Source organism: Furipterus horrens, unplaced genomic scaffold (genome assembly GCF_987537825.1).
Source record: "Furipterus horrens unplaced genomic scaffold, mFurHor1.1.pri manual_scaffold_6, whole genome shotgun sequence".
Classification (NCBI taxonomy): domain Eukaryota; kingdom Metazoa; phylum Chordata; class Mammalia; order Chiroptera; family Furipteridae; genus Furipterus; species Furipterus horrens.
Window position 1 is genome coordinate 53,758,077 of NW_028327176.1, and position 14,424 is coordinate 53,772,500.

A 14,424-nucleotide genomic window follows, 5' to 3' on the forward strand; every position below is an offset into this window, starting at 1 on the left:
GCTTTTTAAGATTAATTGTCTGGTTTTAACACTGGCCAAACCCTGGATTTCAGGGATCCATGGGTCTCTCAAGTTTACCTTTGAATGCTTGTGTGCAAAATAACATCTACCAAGTACTGCTGCATATGGAAAAAAATGTGCACAACCATCCACATATTGACTTATTTATCATTCCTGTATATAAAATGGCTCTTTGGCAAGAATTCCTGTAAGGAACAAGTATAAGCATTCAATTCTATGCAGTAAATCAAATTCTAGACATCCTCAGCAATATTAGTAAATCATGTTTTAAAGATTAAAATGTTTCTAAAACAGTGAATATGTATACACATTTATATTTATTGGCCCATATCAGTTTGAATAAAATTATATTATGTAAAGCGATTCCATAGCTCCAGTGAGGAATTATGAGATTTTTCTCCAAAAATCAGATTCCAGCTCCATTTTCTCTTTGCAATGACAGCTCAGGGTTACTGGAGTGGCAATCAGGAGACCTTGGTTCTTGGCCTCAGCTCCATCTTCGTGTGATCTCGAGCAGAAGACAGTCCCCTTTGGGGTTGTAGCTTTCTTACCTATGGAGTGAAGGAGTAGAACTTGGAGGTCCTATCTTGATTTAAATTCTATTCTCAGGTTCCAAGTAATACGTGTGAAGTCAATAGAGACAGCCCCATTGTAAAGGGAATCCTCCCACCCCAGTCCAGTTGAGAAGTATGGTGGGCAACATAGGACCCCTCGTTCCAGTCAGTGGCCAGTCAGGAGTCAGACCATAGAGAAGAAGATGAGCCTAGAGAGGGCTGAAGCTGGGAACAGCGTGAGCCAGCAAGTGTGTGTATGGGCAAGAGGAACTGGGTGCAAGAGGGACTGTGCACGCATGAGTACACATGTACATGCCCAATTGCCTCCCAAAGCCTGGGAAAATGAAAGCAGTTCTTCACTGTTGAGAACGTATCATCCCCTCAAATCTATTGGTTTATATAACATGGGTGTGTTATGAACAACATTGTGTTTTCCCCTGAAATCTCCATTGCACCCCCTGAACTGTGCTTGGGCCACCAGGAGCATGGTAAGATGCAGCCCCATGGGACTCATGGTATTTACCAGACAGCTGTTGTCTAGGTCCCTCACAGCTTATTACATCACAGGGTCCCCTTAGGCATCCTATCCCAAGAGGATTCAGAAATTGGACTTCTGGGCATCTGGTTTGCATCAGTCTTGCAGATACTGGGCATTGACTGTGTTCTCCTTGGCACTGACTATTGAGGTCAGGCCAGATCTCCGTGGCCCATATCCGCCACATGCACACATTCTCATGGCACGTATTTTGTGTCCAAACTTCACCTCTGACTCCATCTTATCTTCCCGTCCCTAAATTTCCTTTTGTCATATTTTTATCTTCATTTATCTTGTGCCATGCATTTTTTAAATGTAGTGTCAAGTCTTTTCAGGACAAACCACAGCCCAAAACTAAACTAAACTGGTACCCAGGCTATGTACTACACACACACTCACGGCTTGTAACCAGTGAGTTTTTCATCTTCTTGGCCATCTCTGAGCAGCCTCTTGTCCCAACCTCCTGTCTTAACACGAGCCTCATGTTCACTTACCTCTGACTCCTTATGCTTTCTTAAAGAGGTTGATTGATTGATTGATTGATTGGTTTTGCTAACCATTTCTTCTTATGTCACTTACCATGATCTTTATTATAACTCTGGGGCTCAGACAAAATAGAGATTATTTTCTGTATTTTGCAAATAGGATGACTGAGGTTTAGAGACATTCGGTGGTCTGCCCAAGGCTTCAGAGCAAGTGAGAAAGAGTCACGTATCTTGACTCCTGGCTTGGGAGCCCTGTCTCTCTGATTGTAGGGCTCCTTCTCTAGCTCCTCCCCCTGCGTGAGCACAAAGGAAGAACCAGACTCCATGCCCATTTTCGAGTATCTTCTGTGCACCTAGTTCCATACTGCTCCCAGTAAAGAATGCCAGAGGAAAGGAATACAGAGTACCTAACCAGAACAAACAAAAACAAATAGGAAAATGCATGAGAAAGTCCCTTCTAATACCTGGGCACGAAAGCGACAAGATGGTTTAATTGGGTACATGGGTGTCTGTGAAGTTGATAATTCTAACATCCAAACAGGAGTTCATGCAGGGAGAGGTAGGTGTGCTCTGCCTACCTGCCGAAGTGGGAGGGGTGCTGAGGTGTGCAGGTGTGTGTGCTAGCTCATGGGAGCAAGACCAGCTGAGACTTGACCCCACTGAAGGGGGAGGTTTGGGAAACCAGCAGACTGGAGTCCAGGAAGCGTGAGGTTAGAAGGCAGTAGGACAACATGCTCAAGCTGAGGCAAAGGGAATAGGAATCCCACCTTCCAGGTCCTACATCAGGCTGGCGGGGCCAGGAGCACACAGCACCAGCCCCATTCCCCATTAGGCAACACGCAGCACCATCTGCTCAATCCCAGGAGCAAGAGCAGATACTTTATAACTTCCTTTTTTCTTTTTAAGTCTAAATTAAAAATAAATGTTCCTTCAGTTCTCAGATGTATATCTCTGGTGCAACCTGCCCACATTCCCTCACACTGCCCTTTCCAGAACATGGCAGAGGAAAGGAGGGAAGGGATGGATAGAGAGAGGGAGCCAGTCCACCCGGCTTCAATGCCAGTGGATTGTACCTCTTCCAAGAGGAAAACGCTTCAGGCGTGGCCGCACAGATGGGTGGAGAGAGCCCAGAAAGTGGCTGGAACCAGGGAAAGTGGAAGGAGAGCCAACAGCCAGAATTTCCAGCCCAGCCTCCACCCTGTCTTTCTGCAGGACCTTGGCCAAATCGCACATCCTATCTTTGCTCCCATTTATAGTTTATATCATGGCTGGGGTCCCCTCCACAGCTCCCACCCCCTGGAAGCTGTCCTCCTTGCACATCTGCCTGTTTTTGCCGTTCCTCTTCCCCTTGGATGCTTGGCCATGGGCCCTGGTGATGAGCTCTCAGGCTCTGGCTGCAGAAAGAGCTGGGCTCAAATCCTGGTTCCAGTATTTATCAGAGGGGTGACCATGTGCAAATTACTTGAGTTCTGTGTGCCTCTGTTTTTTTCATCTATTAAACGGTGATGGTCATGGTACCTCTCTGGTGGCCATGGGAGTAGGCATGGAAAGAATTCAGCACAGTGTCTGGCATTCAGCAAGTGCTTACTGTGTATTAGTATGATTTCTTTCCTCCTATTTCATTCTTTTCTGGTCTCTGCTGGTCTCTCCTTTCTCTGAACTCCACAGTCTGCAGGACACAATTGAGCATCATCTTGCCCCCTTCTTGTCTTTAGACACAACAAGCCTTATCCCTCAGAGGATCATGAGCTCCCAAAGGTAGAATAAGGGCTTTTGTCTCTGAGGTTCCCCAGAGCACTCAGCACAAAGATGGGCCCAAACAACACACTGGAAACACTGTCAACTCTTTAGGGACATAAAACAATTATTGGCCAGGAAAAGATCTATGATGGATTGTGACAATGACAACCGTCAACCATCTCTTCCTTGCTGCTTTTATTAAAGTCTAAATTGCATGGGGGTGTTAGCCTTTGGAGAGGGGATGCAGATAGAGTTGGTCCTGATTCTTCACTCTTTCCTGCAGCAATACCCTTGCCATGGGAGGGATGTATTTCCCTGTTCTTGGTGTTGCTTTGTCCTGTGACTTGCTTTGGTCAATGGCATGTGGGAGGAAGTGGTAGTATGCCAGTCTGAGCCCAGACCTCAGAAGTCTCATGTACTTCATTCGCCCACTGGTGCTTCTAACATTGCTGTGAGGAGTCATGCCCTGATTAGTGGCCTGGCCTGAGGAGGATGAGAGGTATGAGGAGCAGAGTCCAGCCTGGGTCAGCTGATCCCCAGTTGATCCCAGACCTGTAGTTAGAAACAGAACTGCTTCAGTCAAGCCCGGTCTAAACCAGCCAAACCCCAGATCCTTAAAAATACATATGTATGGCTGCCACTAAAATTTTGTGGATGTCTGTTACATGGCACTATAGTAGCAAAATCTCATTAATACACAGATCACCGCCTAGGAGGAATGAATATCTTGTCCTTTCTGGTTCAGTATTCTATACCATTAATGCACTTTGAATTATGTCTTTACTAGTGATGCTGGTTTCTGAGCAGCCTAGCTAATGCATTCACTCCATCTGGTGACCATTAGTCCCAGTCTGGGGCCACCCTGGAAGGAACAAAAGGCAGTGTGTGCTTGAGCCTTGTCTCAGGACAGAATTGGGATGGGGCCAATCAATGGGACCCACATGGAAATTGGCTCACAAGAAAAAAATCACCTCTTCCCTTCATACCTACTCCTTCTGAGCATTCCAGCCTCTGCAGAAAGATGAGGTCTCAATCTGGGAGAAAGACGCCACCCAATATCCCAAACTGCTTGGCCACAAGGGGGACATGAACAGTAGAACACAAGGACAGGGGACCAAGGCCACAGGTCACAATTCTGTATACTGTGATATTGGGACTCAGAAAGAGAGAAGTGAGCAACCCTCCACCCCCTTGGTCAATGTCCATGTAAAACTAATTCAAATGGTAGGAAAAAGAAGATTAAAAAAAAAAAAAGTGTAGAAAAACCAGAGAGAAAACAGGATGTGTGTCAAAATAACTGGGTGGTGAAAATTAAGTCATAGGAAGGCTAGAGGGTACAGAATTATCTGGCCAAGCAAGATAATGGCAGAAATAGCTGTCCCGACCCCTCACCCAACCTCTCCTTGGCTAATCACTCCTCATTCTCCAGCTTCCGGGTTAGTCAGCACTTGCTCCAGGAAGCCTTCCCTGACCCTGAAGATGAGGTGAGGCCCCCTGTCCTGTGTTCCCCCAGCCTTCTGACTGCCTTCTTTGCAGCATTAACCTCAGTAGTATCTGTTTAACGTGTGTCACTCTCGAGAGTTTCCGGAAGCTTTGGAGGGCTGAGACCAGCTGCTGTTCGCAGCCCACACACCTGAAAGTCCTCACTGGTACACACCCCCTTCCTGCAGCATCACACCCCTTTCCTCCAACAGACACACTCAGTTCCAAAAGCTCCTCTTCATTCTTCCAAGACCTGCCAGGAGCCCCGGGACTCAACGAGTTGCCTACTTTTTCCTTCTATTTTGTCTCCATCTTCTGATTTCTGTGGCTAATGATCTGAAAAGTAACACTTCAGTGCATTAGGGTGCTACTACTTAAAGGATCCTGACCAGTTAAAGAAAATATCTTTTGTCAAATGAATGCTTGTCCCCAACTGGTCAAATCCAGTGTAACTGAGCGACACTACTTGTATGGTATAAACTATGCTGAAATGACTGGTGTCGTTTGCAATGGAAAAAAATTGGAACAGGGATTTAAGGGTGTGAAAAGGCGGAGTCTGGGATGAGAAAGGCTGGGAGATGTCAGAAAGACACCGGGAGGCAGCCAAATCCTCATGCAAAGTGAACCCTTTGTGGCCCACCCCTCCCCCGCAGACACGAGGTAACCTGCACCAGCACCTGGAGAGCTGGGGCTTCAAAGTCTGCTTGACCATTTCTAGCGTAAAATGAGACGGCTCAGAGTACAGAGTCCAAGCTGAATGTCCAAGACAGAAATCTGGTTTGGGTGTAACCAAGGCCACTAGGCTCACTGACCAGAACTGTACAGTCTGCCCTGCTCAGTGCCCCAGCTGGATATGGGGGGCTGGGGCCTTGAGTTTTCAGAGTCCTAGAATAATGGGAGTGGGAAGGGGAGAGGAGGGCGGCAGTGTCACAGCCAGCTAAGGGCTGAGGGAGGCAGAGAGGACCTTGGAGACATTCAGGTCCATGAGAGAAACCCAGTTCCTGACATCTGAGCTGTTATGGTAGCCAAAGCTGCAGGGCAGATGGGGAAATGCAGAGAGGGCAGGATGGGCACTGGGCCTGCCTTTCCCCAGCCACACATGCATGGCAATGACAGTGCTGTACACCTCTTAGCAGAAACCTAGGAACAGAGCTGCCAATTATAAGAAGTGGCTGTGGTTGGTGGGGTTCTTCTGCAAAGAACATGAAGGAGGGAGCCATGCACTCCTCTAGCCTCAGGACCAGGCTTGCCGCACTGGCTTAGCTGCCGTGCTTATGTATAAATTGGGATCTCTTTGCCGCACACCGAAGAGGGAAAAGTTCCATCTTCAAATGTTAAGCTTAAAATAAGACACTACATGGGTGCCAGAGGATCTGTGAAATCTGCTGACTAAAGTGGCACCAGCCTCTGGGAGAAAACCAGTTCTTTCCTCCTTAGCTCTGGGGAGTGAGCAGCGTGGAGGCGGGGTTCCTCTCAGGCAAGGTGGGAACAGTGCAGGGTCCGGCCAGGCACACTCCCCTGGGCAGGAGGCGACTTGGATGCTGCTTGCAGAAGCATCTCAGTCAAGGTACCTGCCAACCTTATTTACCCCTTCCCTTCATCACACAGGGACTCAGTTCCACGTATGTTCGCTGGCTCCCCATTTCTATTTTGGTAAGCATTTAGTGGCTTTGGCATGTCTAGATTTTTTTACCCGCTGTATCACACCAGGGGCTTCCCTAAGGTGTGGACTGGAGCCTTCACTTCTGTTGAGACCAAGCATTTGCTGAGATGTTCAGTGCTACCAGGCAACAGTGGGGCCTCCAAGGAGCTCATGTAGCCGGTGGGAGCCAAGCCTCGGGCAGAAGTGCCAGAACAGCCACAGTGCTCCTTCCGCACAAGGCACGCCTGTGACCTGGGGATGCAGTGGGACGAATGAGACCTCATGTTTCCTGTCTGCGTCAAAGTACCCAGATGGAAGACCACAGCTTCTCTGTGTCCAATGGCTCCCCTCAGGACCTGGCCTCTGAGCCAGCTGTTCTAATCCTGAATATGAATATTTAGGGCTAGGAAGTGGGGCTAGGTGAGCATTGTCATTTTGTTTCTGGCTGTCGCTAAGGCCCCACTGGGAAACATCCCAGATAATGCTCTCAATTCACCTCAACCAAGTGTTCATACAGGATCTCAGAGGCCAGGACATCATACCCTACACATGTATTCATGAGGGCTGTTTGCCCCAGGCTGTGACAGTATTGGAGCCAACAGGACATTTGTAGCATCTACTTCAGCAGCGAACCCCTGACAGCATGGGAGTGGATCAGCACCCAAGTTCCCAGGTTGCCTACAAGGCTATAATGACTCCAAAATGACTGACTTGTCTTGGGTAGAAAGAGGAGAGAGTGAAAAAGTATCGGGTGTCCTCCATAACACCTTGTGAACTAGGACAGTGCTGGCATCCCAGATGGTGGCAGCTATGAATTCCATAAGGATCCAGTTGGCCTCTTCTGAGAAAATGAACCTCAAGTTCAACTTCTGTGGTTTGGCAAAGAGATGCTACTGTTAAATGATGTATTTTTTTCAAGTGTTAATGAAATATTTATAAAAATTATTAAGGCAGGTTATTGTTTGTCAACGTAATAACTAGTTTTCCCTTCTTTCACACTAACAGAATCCCTATAATTGAGGATTGACTATATATCCAGACAAATTCTATATGAAATATTAACAGAACTGTTGTGTGAATCTTCGAAGAACATTCCTTAAAAGGAAGTGACTCGGGAGGTCTGTTCTTTAACTCCTTCTTTCTCCTCCCTGTACTGTGGATGTGATGGCTGGAACTTCAACAGCCATGCTGGACTGTGAGGTCATTTTGCTGATAGAAAATAGCACTGAAAATGATATAGAAACCTGAAGTCTGGGTTCCTGGGAGCACTGTGGGGATCTGCCTACCTCCGAACTTCTTTGACGTGAGAGAGAAATAAATTAATTTGTTTAAGCCATAGTTATTTTGAACTTTTTTATATGTAGATGGTTCTGGTTCTGATATAACCAGAGAAAGCCACAATGCATCTCAAATGGCAGAATTGTAGAGTCAACTCTCTCTGAAAACGGGGTAAACTAAAAATAATAACAAAAGAATACATTTTTAAAAATCCACTTGGGATCTTAAATGTGTTCTACCTAATTAAAGCTGGAAGATTGAATCCTCTGGTTAAAGAGGATTCAAAACTGTAATTTTAAACTTATTCAGAAATAAGAACATAGATTACTATATATGAAAACATATTAAATATAGCCAGATATTAGATATACTCAGAAGAAAAATTCACAGCCCTAAGCACTTTTTATTAGAAGGAAAGAATGAGAATAAATAAATTAAGCAGTCAATGAAAAAAAAAAAAAAACCTACTACAGACAAATAAAGGAAGCCAAAAGGATATTATAAAAACAAAAAAGAATAAATTAGAAAACAAAAAACAGAATAACTGAAAAATACAACCAAGAACTAATGCCTAGACACAAGTCTCACAAATCTAGTTATTTTAATAAAGAAGATGGAGGGGAGAAGTAGGGACAAGACTCAAAATCAATCCAAGGAAAAAATCATTAAAAACATCAATATTCAAAACTTTCTACAACAAAGACACCAGAGAGTAAAAAGGAAAGAGCTTGGAGAAGAGATCTGCAATATATATAATTCAAAGGATCAGTATCCAAAATATAAAGACCTCTTTCAAATAATTGGGGAAATATAGTCAATGGAAGAATGGACAAAAGATGCGAACAGGAAATTCACAGGAGATGAAATATAAATGGCCAATAAATACTTGAGAGGAAGCATAATCATTTTGGTGTTCAGGGAAATAAAAAGTGAAAACCATAATGAGATGCCACCTTTCTCCCATCAGACTGGCAAAAAATAAAAACACTAAAAATAAGAATACCAGTGTTACAAAGGTATGATGAAATCTAATCTCTCTGAAGGGAAGTTTGGCAATAGCTATCAAAAATTTAAATGTGCACCCTAGCCATTTACACAGCAAATTCACTTTCTAGAATGTGCCCTTAAGAAATTCTCATACTTGTGCAAAAAGAGCTTTATAAGGATTTTTTTAGAGCACTGTTCTTTCTAATTAGCAAAAAATAAGAAACAATTTAAATCCATTAGTAGGGGAGAGAATACTACTCAGCTGGACAAGCAAACAAATGAATGAATGAATGAAAGTACTATAAATGAATGAAAAAGACTTTTATGTAGCCAAACTGCTGTGTAATCAGCTAATTATAGATAAATAAGTATATTGTTATATTTTATTAGAAAAATACAAAGCAAAAATAATAGTTCAAATGGTGATTCATACATATGCAAATATGTAGAAAAAATCCTGAAAGTTCATACCCAACTTTTAAAACAGGTTACTTCTAGGAGCAGATTTGGGGTTGAGGGTTGTCAGAGGAACTTTTAGTCTTTGTGGGGGTCTTTTGTATTGTTTGAATTCTGAGCTGAGAGAACATATTCATGTATTACTTGCATAACTTTTAAAATAGTCTTTAAAAATTCTTCGTGGTAATTTTGAATTCCAAGAACATATTCATGTATTGCTTGTATAATATTATAAAATATACAGGGAAGAAAATTTTAATCCTGAGGGTGTTTCTAAACTCCAAAGATAAAGAGAAAAAATACCAAAGGAAAAGAGAAGCAGGCCAACCACTGTTCATGTATGAGGGGGAAAAAGACATTTCCAGATATGCAACGACTCACAAAGTATATTGGCCACACATTCTGAATATTATTCAAAAAGGGAGTTTAGCCATAGAAACACACACACACACACACACACACACACACACACAAAATGCCTAAATAATTGTGATGTTTACTACACCTACTAGGTAATTTTTGCTAAGCTAAACTTTCCCAGAAATATGTTCATTTCCATGCATTCTGATCTTTTAAACTTATATTGCATCTATAGTTATTGTACTTTTTATTCCTATTATTGTTTATTTGCATCTTCTCTCTTTTTTCTTGCTCACTGTTGCCAGAAATGTCTATTTAATTAGTCCTACATAGAAACTAGGAATTTATTGTCAATATCAGAAGAAACTAGGAATTTATTGTCAATATCAAAAGTCACATGCACAAGATTATCCATTCTTGTATTATGCACATTGGCAAAATATTGAAAATAACCTAAATGCCCATAGATAAAAAATTAGCTGACTAAATTATGGTACTTCAACACTACTATGCAGCTATTAAAAATAAAAGAACGAAGAAGATCTCTATAAACTGACATACCATGATTTCCAGGATATGTCCCAAGCAAAACAAACAAACAAAAACAAACAAACAAAAAAAAGAAAACTGTGCAAAAGAATTATACAGTTTTTTTTACAAAAGAAATAGAAATAAAATTATCTACTCACAGAGGGTGAATGGAAAGGGGGTTGAAAGTAAAGAGAGAGAAATTAAACTTTTATTATAAGTTTTTGTATAGCTTTGACTTTTGAACTATGTTGATATTTTACATATTTCCAAAAATAACTCAATAAGAATGAGAAACAACTGAAACTGAATGACAACAGAAAGAATAAACCTGACAGTATGTCAAATAAATAACATAAGCACAACAGGAAGAAAAATTCAAGCAACTTTTAAACATGTTTCTCTGACTGTATACTCTTGGTAGGATATATTCAATGGACAAAAAGAACTTCAAAGAAATCTTGGGCTTTACTTAATACATTTTGCGGGGACTGGTAGTGACATAGCAATTCTGAAAGTCTTTTATTTATATGCATAAGATTTAGTGAGTGAATAAATATATTATTGTTGGATTTTCACTCAGGGAAAAAGGAGACCTAAATATGGAATGAAGGAAGAAAAGAACTCGGAGATGTTGAATGGGAATTAGAGGTATTAGTATAAACTCATGATTTTTAAAAAGTTGTACCTCCTCGCTCTGTCCGCTAAGATAGCCTAGCAGCAATGACACTCTGGTAAAAATGAGCACACCCAGAATCTAGACTTTGGTTTCTAAATACTATTATCCTCTGAAAGGAACCAGAGCTCTTTGGAGAAAAGGATGATTCCAGGACTAGGGCAGAGAAACTATAAGATGAGTCTGGATTACTCATATCTTGTTCCAGAACATGTTGAAATAAAGAATAAGAAGGACATGTCAGATGGACATAGAAACTGCTTTAAAGGGTTCCTATTGGTCAAATTTGGCACAATTTTTATATAAAAGCAAATAATGACAGAATTAAATTATAATCCACTGGATACAAAAAATACAGAAGACCATGTTGATAGTTTTAAAATATATTAAAGGAGGAGGCAAAGGGAAATTTCTTATTTGCAGGAGGGTACCAACTATTAAAAATAGAAGGAATGATAAATATGAAATATATAGGAAACTTTGGGACTAAGTAAATTCCTGTTCTCATTTTATCACCCAGTGGTCTTAACATTTGTTGGTCATTCTTTTCTGTTTCCAGTTTTAGGCTAATATGAAGATAGTTACTATAAACATTCACATATATAGATCTTGGTATGGACATGTGTATTCATTTCTCTTGAAGTAAATATCTCAAATTAGGATTGCTAGCTCACATTGTAAGTGTATGTTTAGCTTTATAAGAGACTACAATACGTTTCTACACACACCCCTGCCCTGATCCTGATTCCAGGATTACACTGAACTTCATCCTTATCTCTTTAGACTTTTAGGCATAATTCAAGAGGAATGAGAATACATATATCCTCTAAAAGACTTGCACAATCATGTTCAAAGCAGCACTGTTTGTTGTGAACTCCAAACTATCATATAAACAACCCAAATTTTCACTAATAGATAAAGAAATGTCAGTATTGTTATAACAATGGAATAGTACGCAGCAATGAAAAACAAACTAATACCACATATAACAATATGGTCGAGTCTCACAAACAATTGTTAGTAAAAGAAGCCAAAGGCCAAAAAAAGGTGCATACTGATTATTCCATCTATATAAAGTTCAATGAAGGCTAAATGAGAATTAGTGAAGAAAGTCAGAAGAGTATTTTCCTGTGGTAGGGGAGTAGTGATGGAGAGACTTCTAAGATGCTGCTGATAATGCTCTAAATCTAGCTCCCTTTGTGAAAACACATCAAGCTGCATATACGTTTACGATGAAGGCACCTCTCTGTACATTCGTTTTACTCCAATATAAAAACATTCAAGAGTATAGTTAACCCTGATTCTAAAACTGAGCAAAAAGAAGACTAAATCCTTTGAGTTAATTTCAAACTTCAGTTTTCAGAAATCACCCTTACTTTCCAACTCTTTCAGATTTGGGTGAAAACTTCCCTGTAACCAAACCAACAAGTTTCAGTGACAGGACTCAGGGCAGCAACTGCGCAGGGATGAAGGTGCGTCCAGGCTCTGTGGTGGGTGTGCCTTGGCACACCTTCTATGGCAAGAAGTTTGACAGGACAAATCAAGAAAATTACCAAGAAAGGTATGCTATTTTATCCACTAATTCCTTTCTAGGATTTTATCCTAAATCAACAACTCAGTCAAATACTAATGAGCAGTGATGCAAAGTTATACATTAAAACATTTTTTAGGTTAAAAAAAAAAGTCCTTTGAAGGTAATACTTACAATTGGCGTCCCAAAAGGAATGTAACCTGTGAGAGGAGAGAGAAAAGTCAGGCCATATAGTCCCATGTACTTGGCCCCACAGATCTCTCAACTGAGATCCTGCAAGATACTTCTGGGATTGGCAGTGGCCCCAGTGAAGAGGGGGTGGGTCAATTAGGGGAGGTACACCTCTAGTCCCCAGACCTTCACCCAGCTCAGCTCTCCCCAGCAAAGAGGGCTCCCCCAGTCTCCCTCACTATTCCCCTTTAACCAGTTTTCACTCCTCTCCAAAACCCAGAGGCCCACTCCCACTGCCTGGGCACCACTGCTCCACATTTCCTTCATGGGCACAATGCCCCCCCCCCCCCCGCCCACATTCACTGTACACAATGCAACATCTTTGAAGGCCCCGGAACACCCTCCTTCTTCCCTCAGCTTGTCTTTCTAGCATGCGCCCTTACTACCCTGGCACCGCAACCTTCTCTAGAAAGGAGATTCCCAACCCACCTGAGAGGTGTACCTCTCAGTGCCGGAGCTCTTTCAGTCTCTGGTACCCTGGCTAGACGTCCTCAGCAGAACAGGACAGAGCTGGCGGGAAGCGCAGTCTGGCCCTGGGCACCGTTTCCTCGCTGCTCATATCCCCTAGTCCAAGGCAAGGCTCCTTCCACCATCCTTACTGCTGTCCATGGGCAGCCTCCTGTCCCCAGCCTCTAACTTATGGCAGCTGGTAGCTGGACAGCAGCGAATCGCGCTTAGCTACCTGAGTCATGTGTAAAGCAAAGGTCTGCATCCTGAGGGTGCACAGCTGTGCATGCACACAAGCTACCACTCTCCTACCCATGTCCCTCTGGAGAGAGGTCCAAGATTGATCGGAGAACTACAAGAGAGACCAGGCTCAGGGTGAGAGCCTGCTATGGCCTTGTCCTGGGACCGGGGAGCACCCACAGCCAGGGCTGTAAGATGCTCGTAGCCTTTGCTTCCTTGGAGTTCCTCACAGCAAGGCAAGGGTGTCACTGGACACTAATCGCCCCAGTTTGCACAAGGAAATCACGTGGTTGTTCATTCTCTCACCCCCAGGAGGTGAGGACCCTGGCTGACCGACCTGACTGAGAGCACCCACTGGCAGAGACCCTTTCTCCAGCTTCCTGAGGACTTCCCAAGGCAGCACCCAGCAGCCGTCTCACCCATCTTGTAACTTGGGGGTGGCACTCCAGGGAGTGGGCATCAGCACAGAGGTGAGTCTGCCTCTGGGCAAGACCTTTGGCCCCTCAAACCTGTAGGCAGGATGACCACGCCGCTCCAGCCAGTGTGTGTGCAAGTGCTTTCTAGGCTATTAGGTTCACACATAGAGAACTGTCCTAGTGACCACAGGACAGGGACTTCCCCGGGGGCAGGGACCTCACACCTACTCTCCCACTTCCCAATGAAAGGGAACTCGCCCATCCCTGTGTGTACAGTAGGACAAATATAGTGCAGACCATGAGAAAGGGAGGTTAATAGCAGGATCAGAGAGCAAGGAGCTAGGCTGGGGATTACCCACCTAAAAGGGCTGAGCAGGGAGCAGGACCTGGAAGGAAAGAGCACGAAGTGCAGAGGCAGGAGAGAGGTGACTCGTATGGCAGGGTTTGCCGGTAGCAGGTGTTACCCTTGAGGTAAGTGGGGGCAGAGACACAGGCAGTAACCTGTGGAGGCCCCCACTCCACCCCAGCTGCTTAGGTAGAGAAAGCACATTTTAAAAAAATCTCCCTAGGTGATTCCAAGGCCTGGCCAGTCTTGGACTGTTGAGCCAAGGCTAAAATGCAGGTGCAAATGTGACCGCGTGTGTAACAGGTTCCATCCCCTCCTCAGACCATCACATCTAGATGTCTGTGGAACTGTGACCATAGTAAGTGGCCCTGGCTGGGCAGAACCAGAAGGTCCCAGGGGCTTACCTGACATTCTAAAGGGCATGAAGATCTTCTCATTGGTGTCCGGGTGTAGAATAGCCTGGCAAGAG

At 43.5% G+C, this 14,424-nt stretch overlaps 1 protein-coding gene across 4 annotated transcripts in view; it reads right to left on the reverse strand.

Annotated features, from left to right (window-relative positions):
- SFXN5 (sideroflexin 5) overlaps positions 1-14,424 on the reverse strand; it is a 102,096-nt gene that overhangs the window by 54,813 nt on the left and 32,859 nt on the right. For all 4 annotated transcript variants that reach the window (XM_090281519.1, XM_090281515.1, XM_090281517.1 and 1 more), the window contains exons 5-6: positions 14,360-14,414; positions 12,450-12,475 (exon numbers count right to left, since the gene is read on the reverse strand). In XM_090281519.1, the coding sequence (XP_090137645.1) occupies positions 12,450-12,475; positions 14,360-14,414 (81 nt within the window). The remainder of the gene's footprint in view (positions 1-12,449; positions 12,476-14,359; positions 14,415-14,424) is intronic.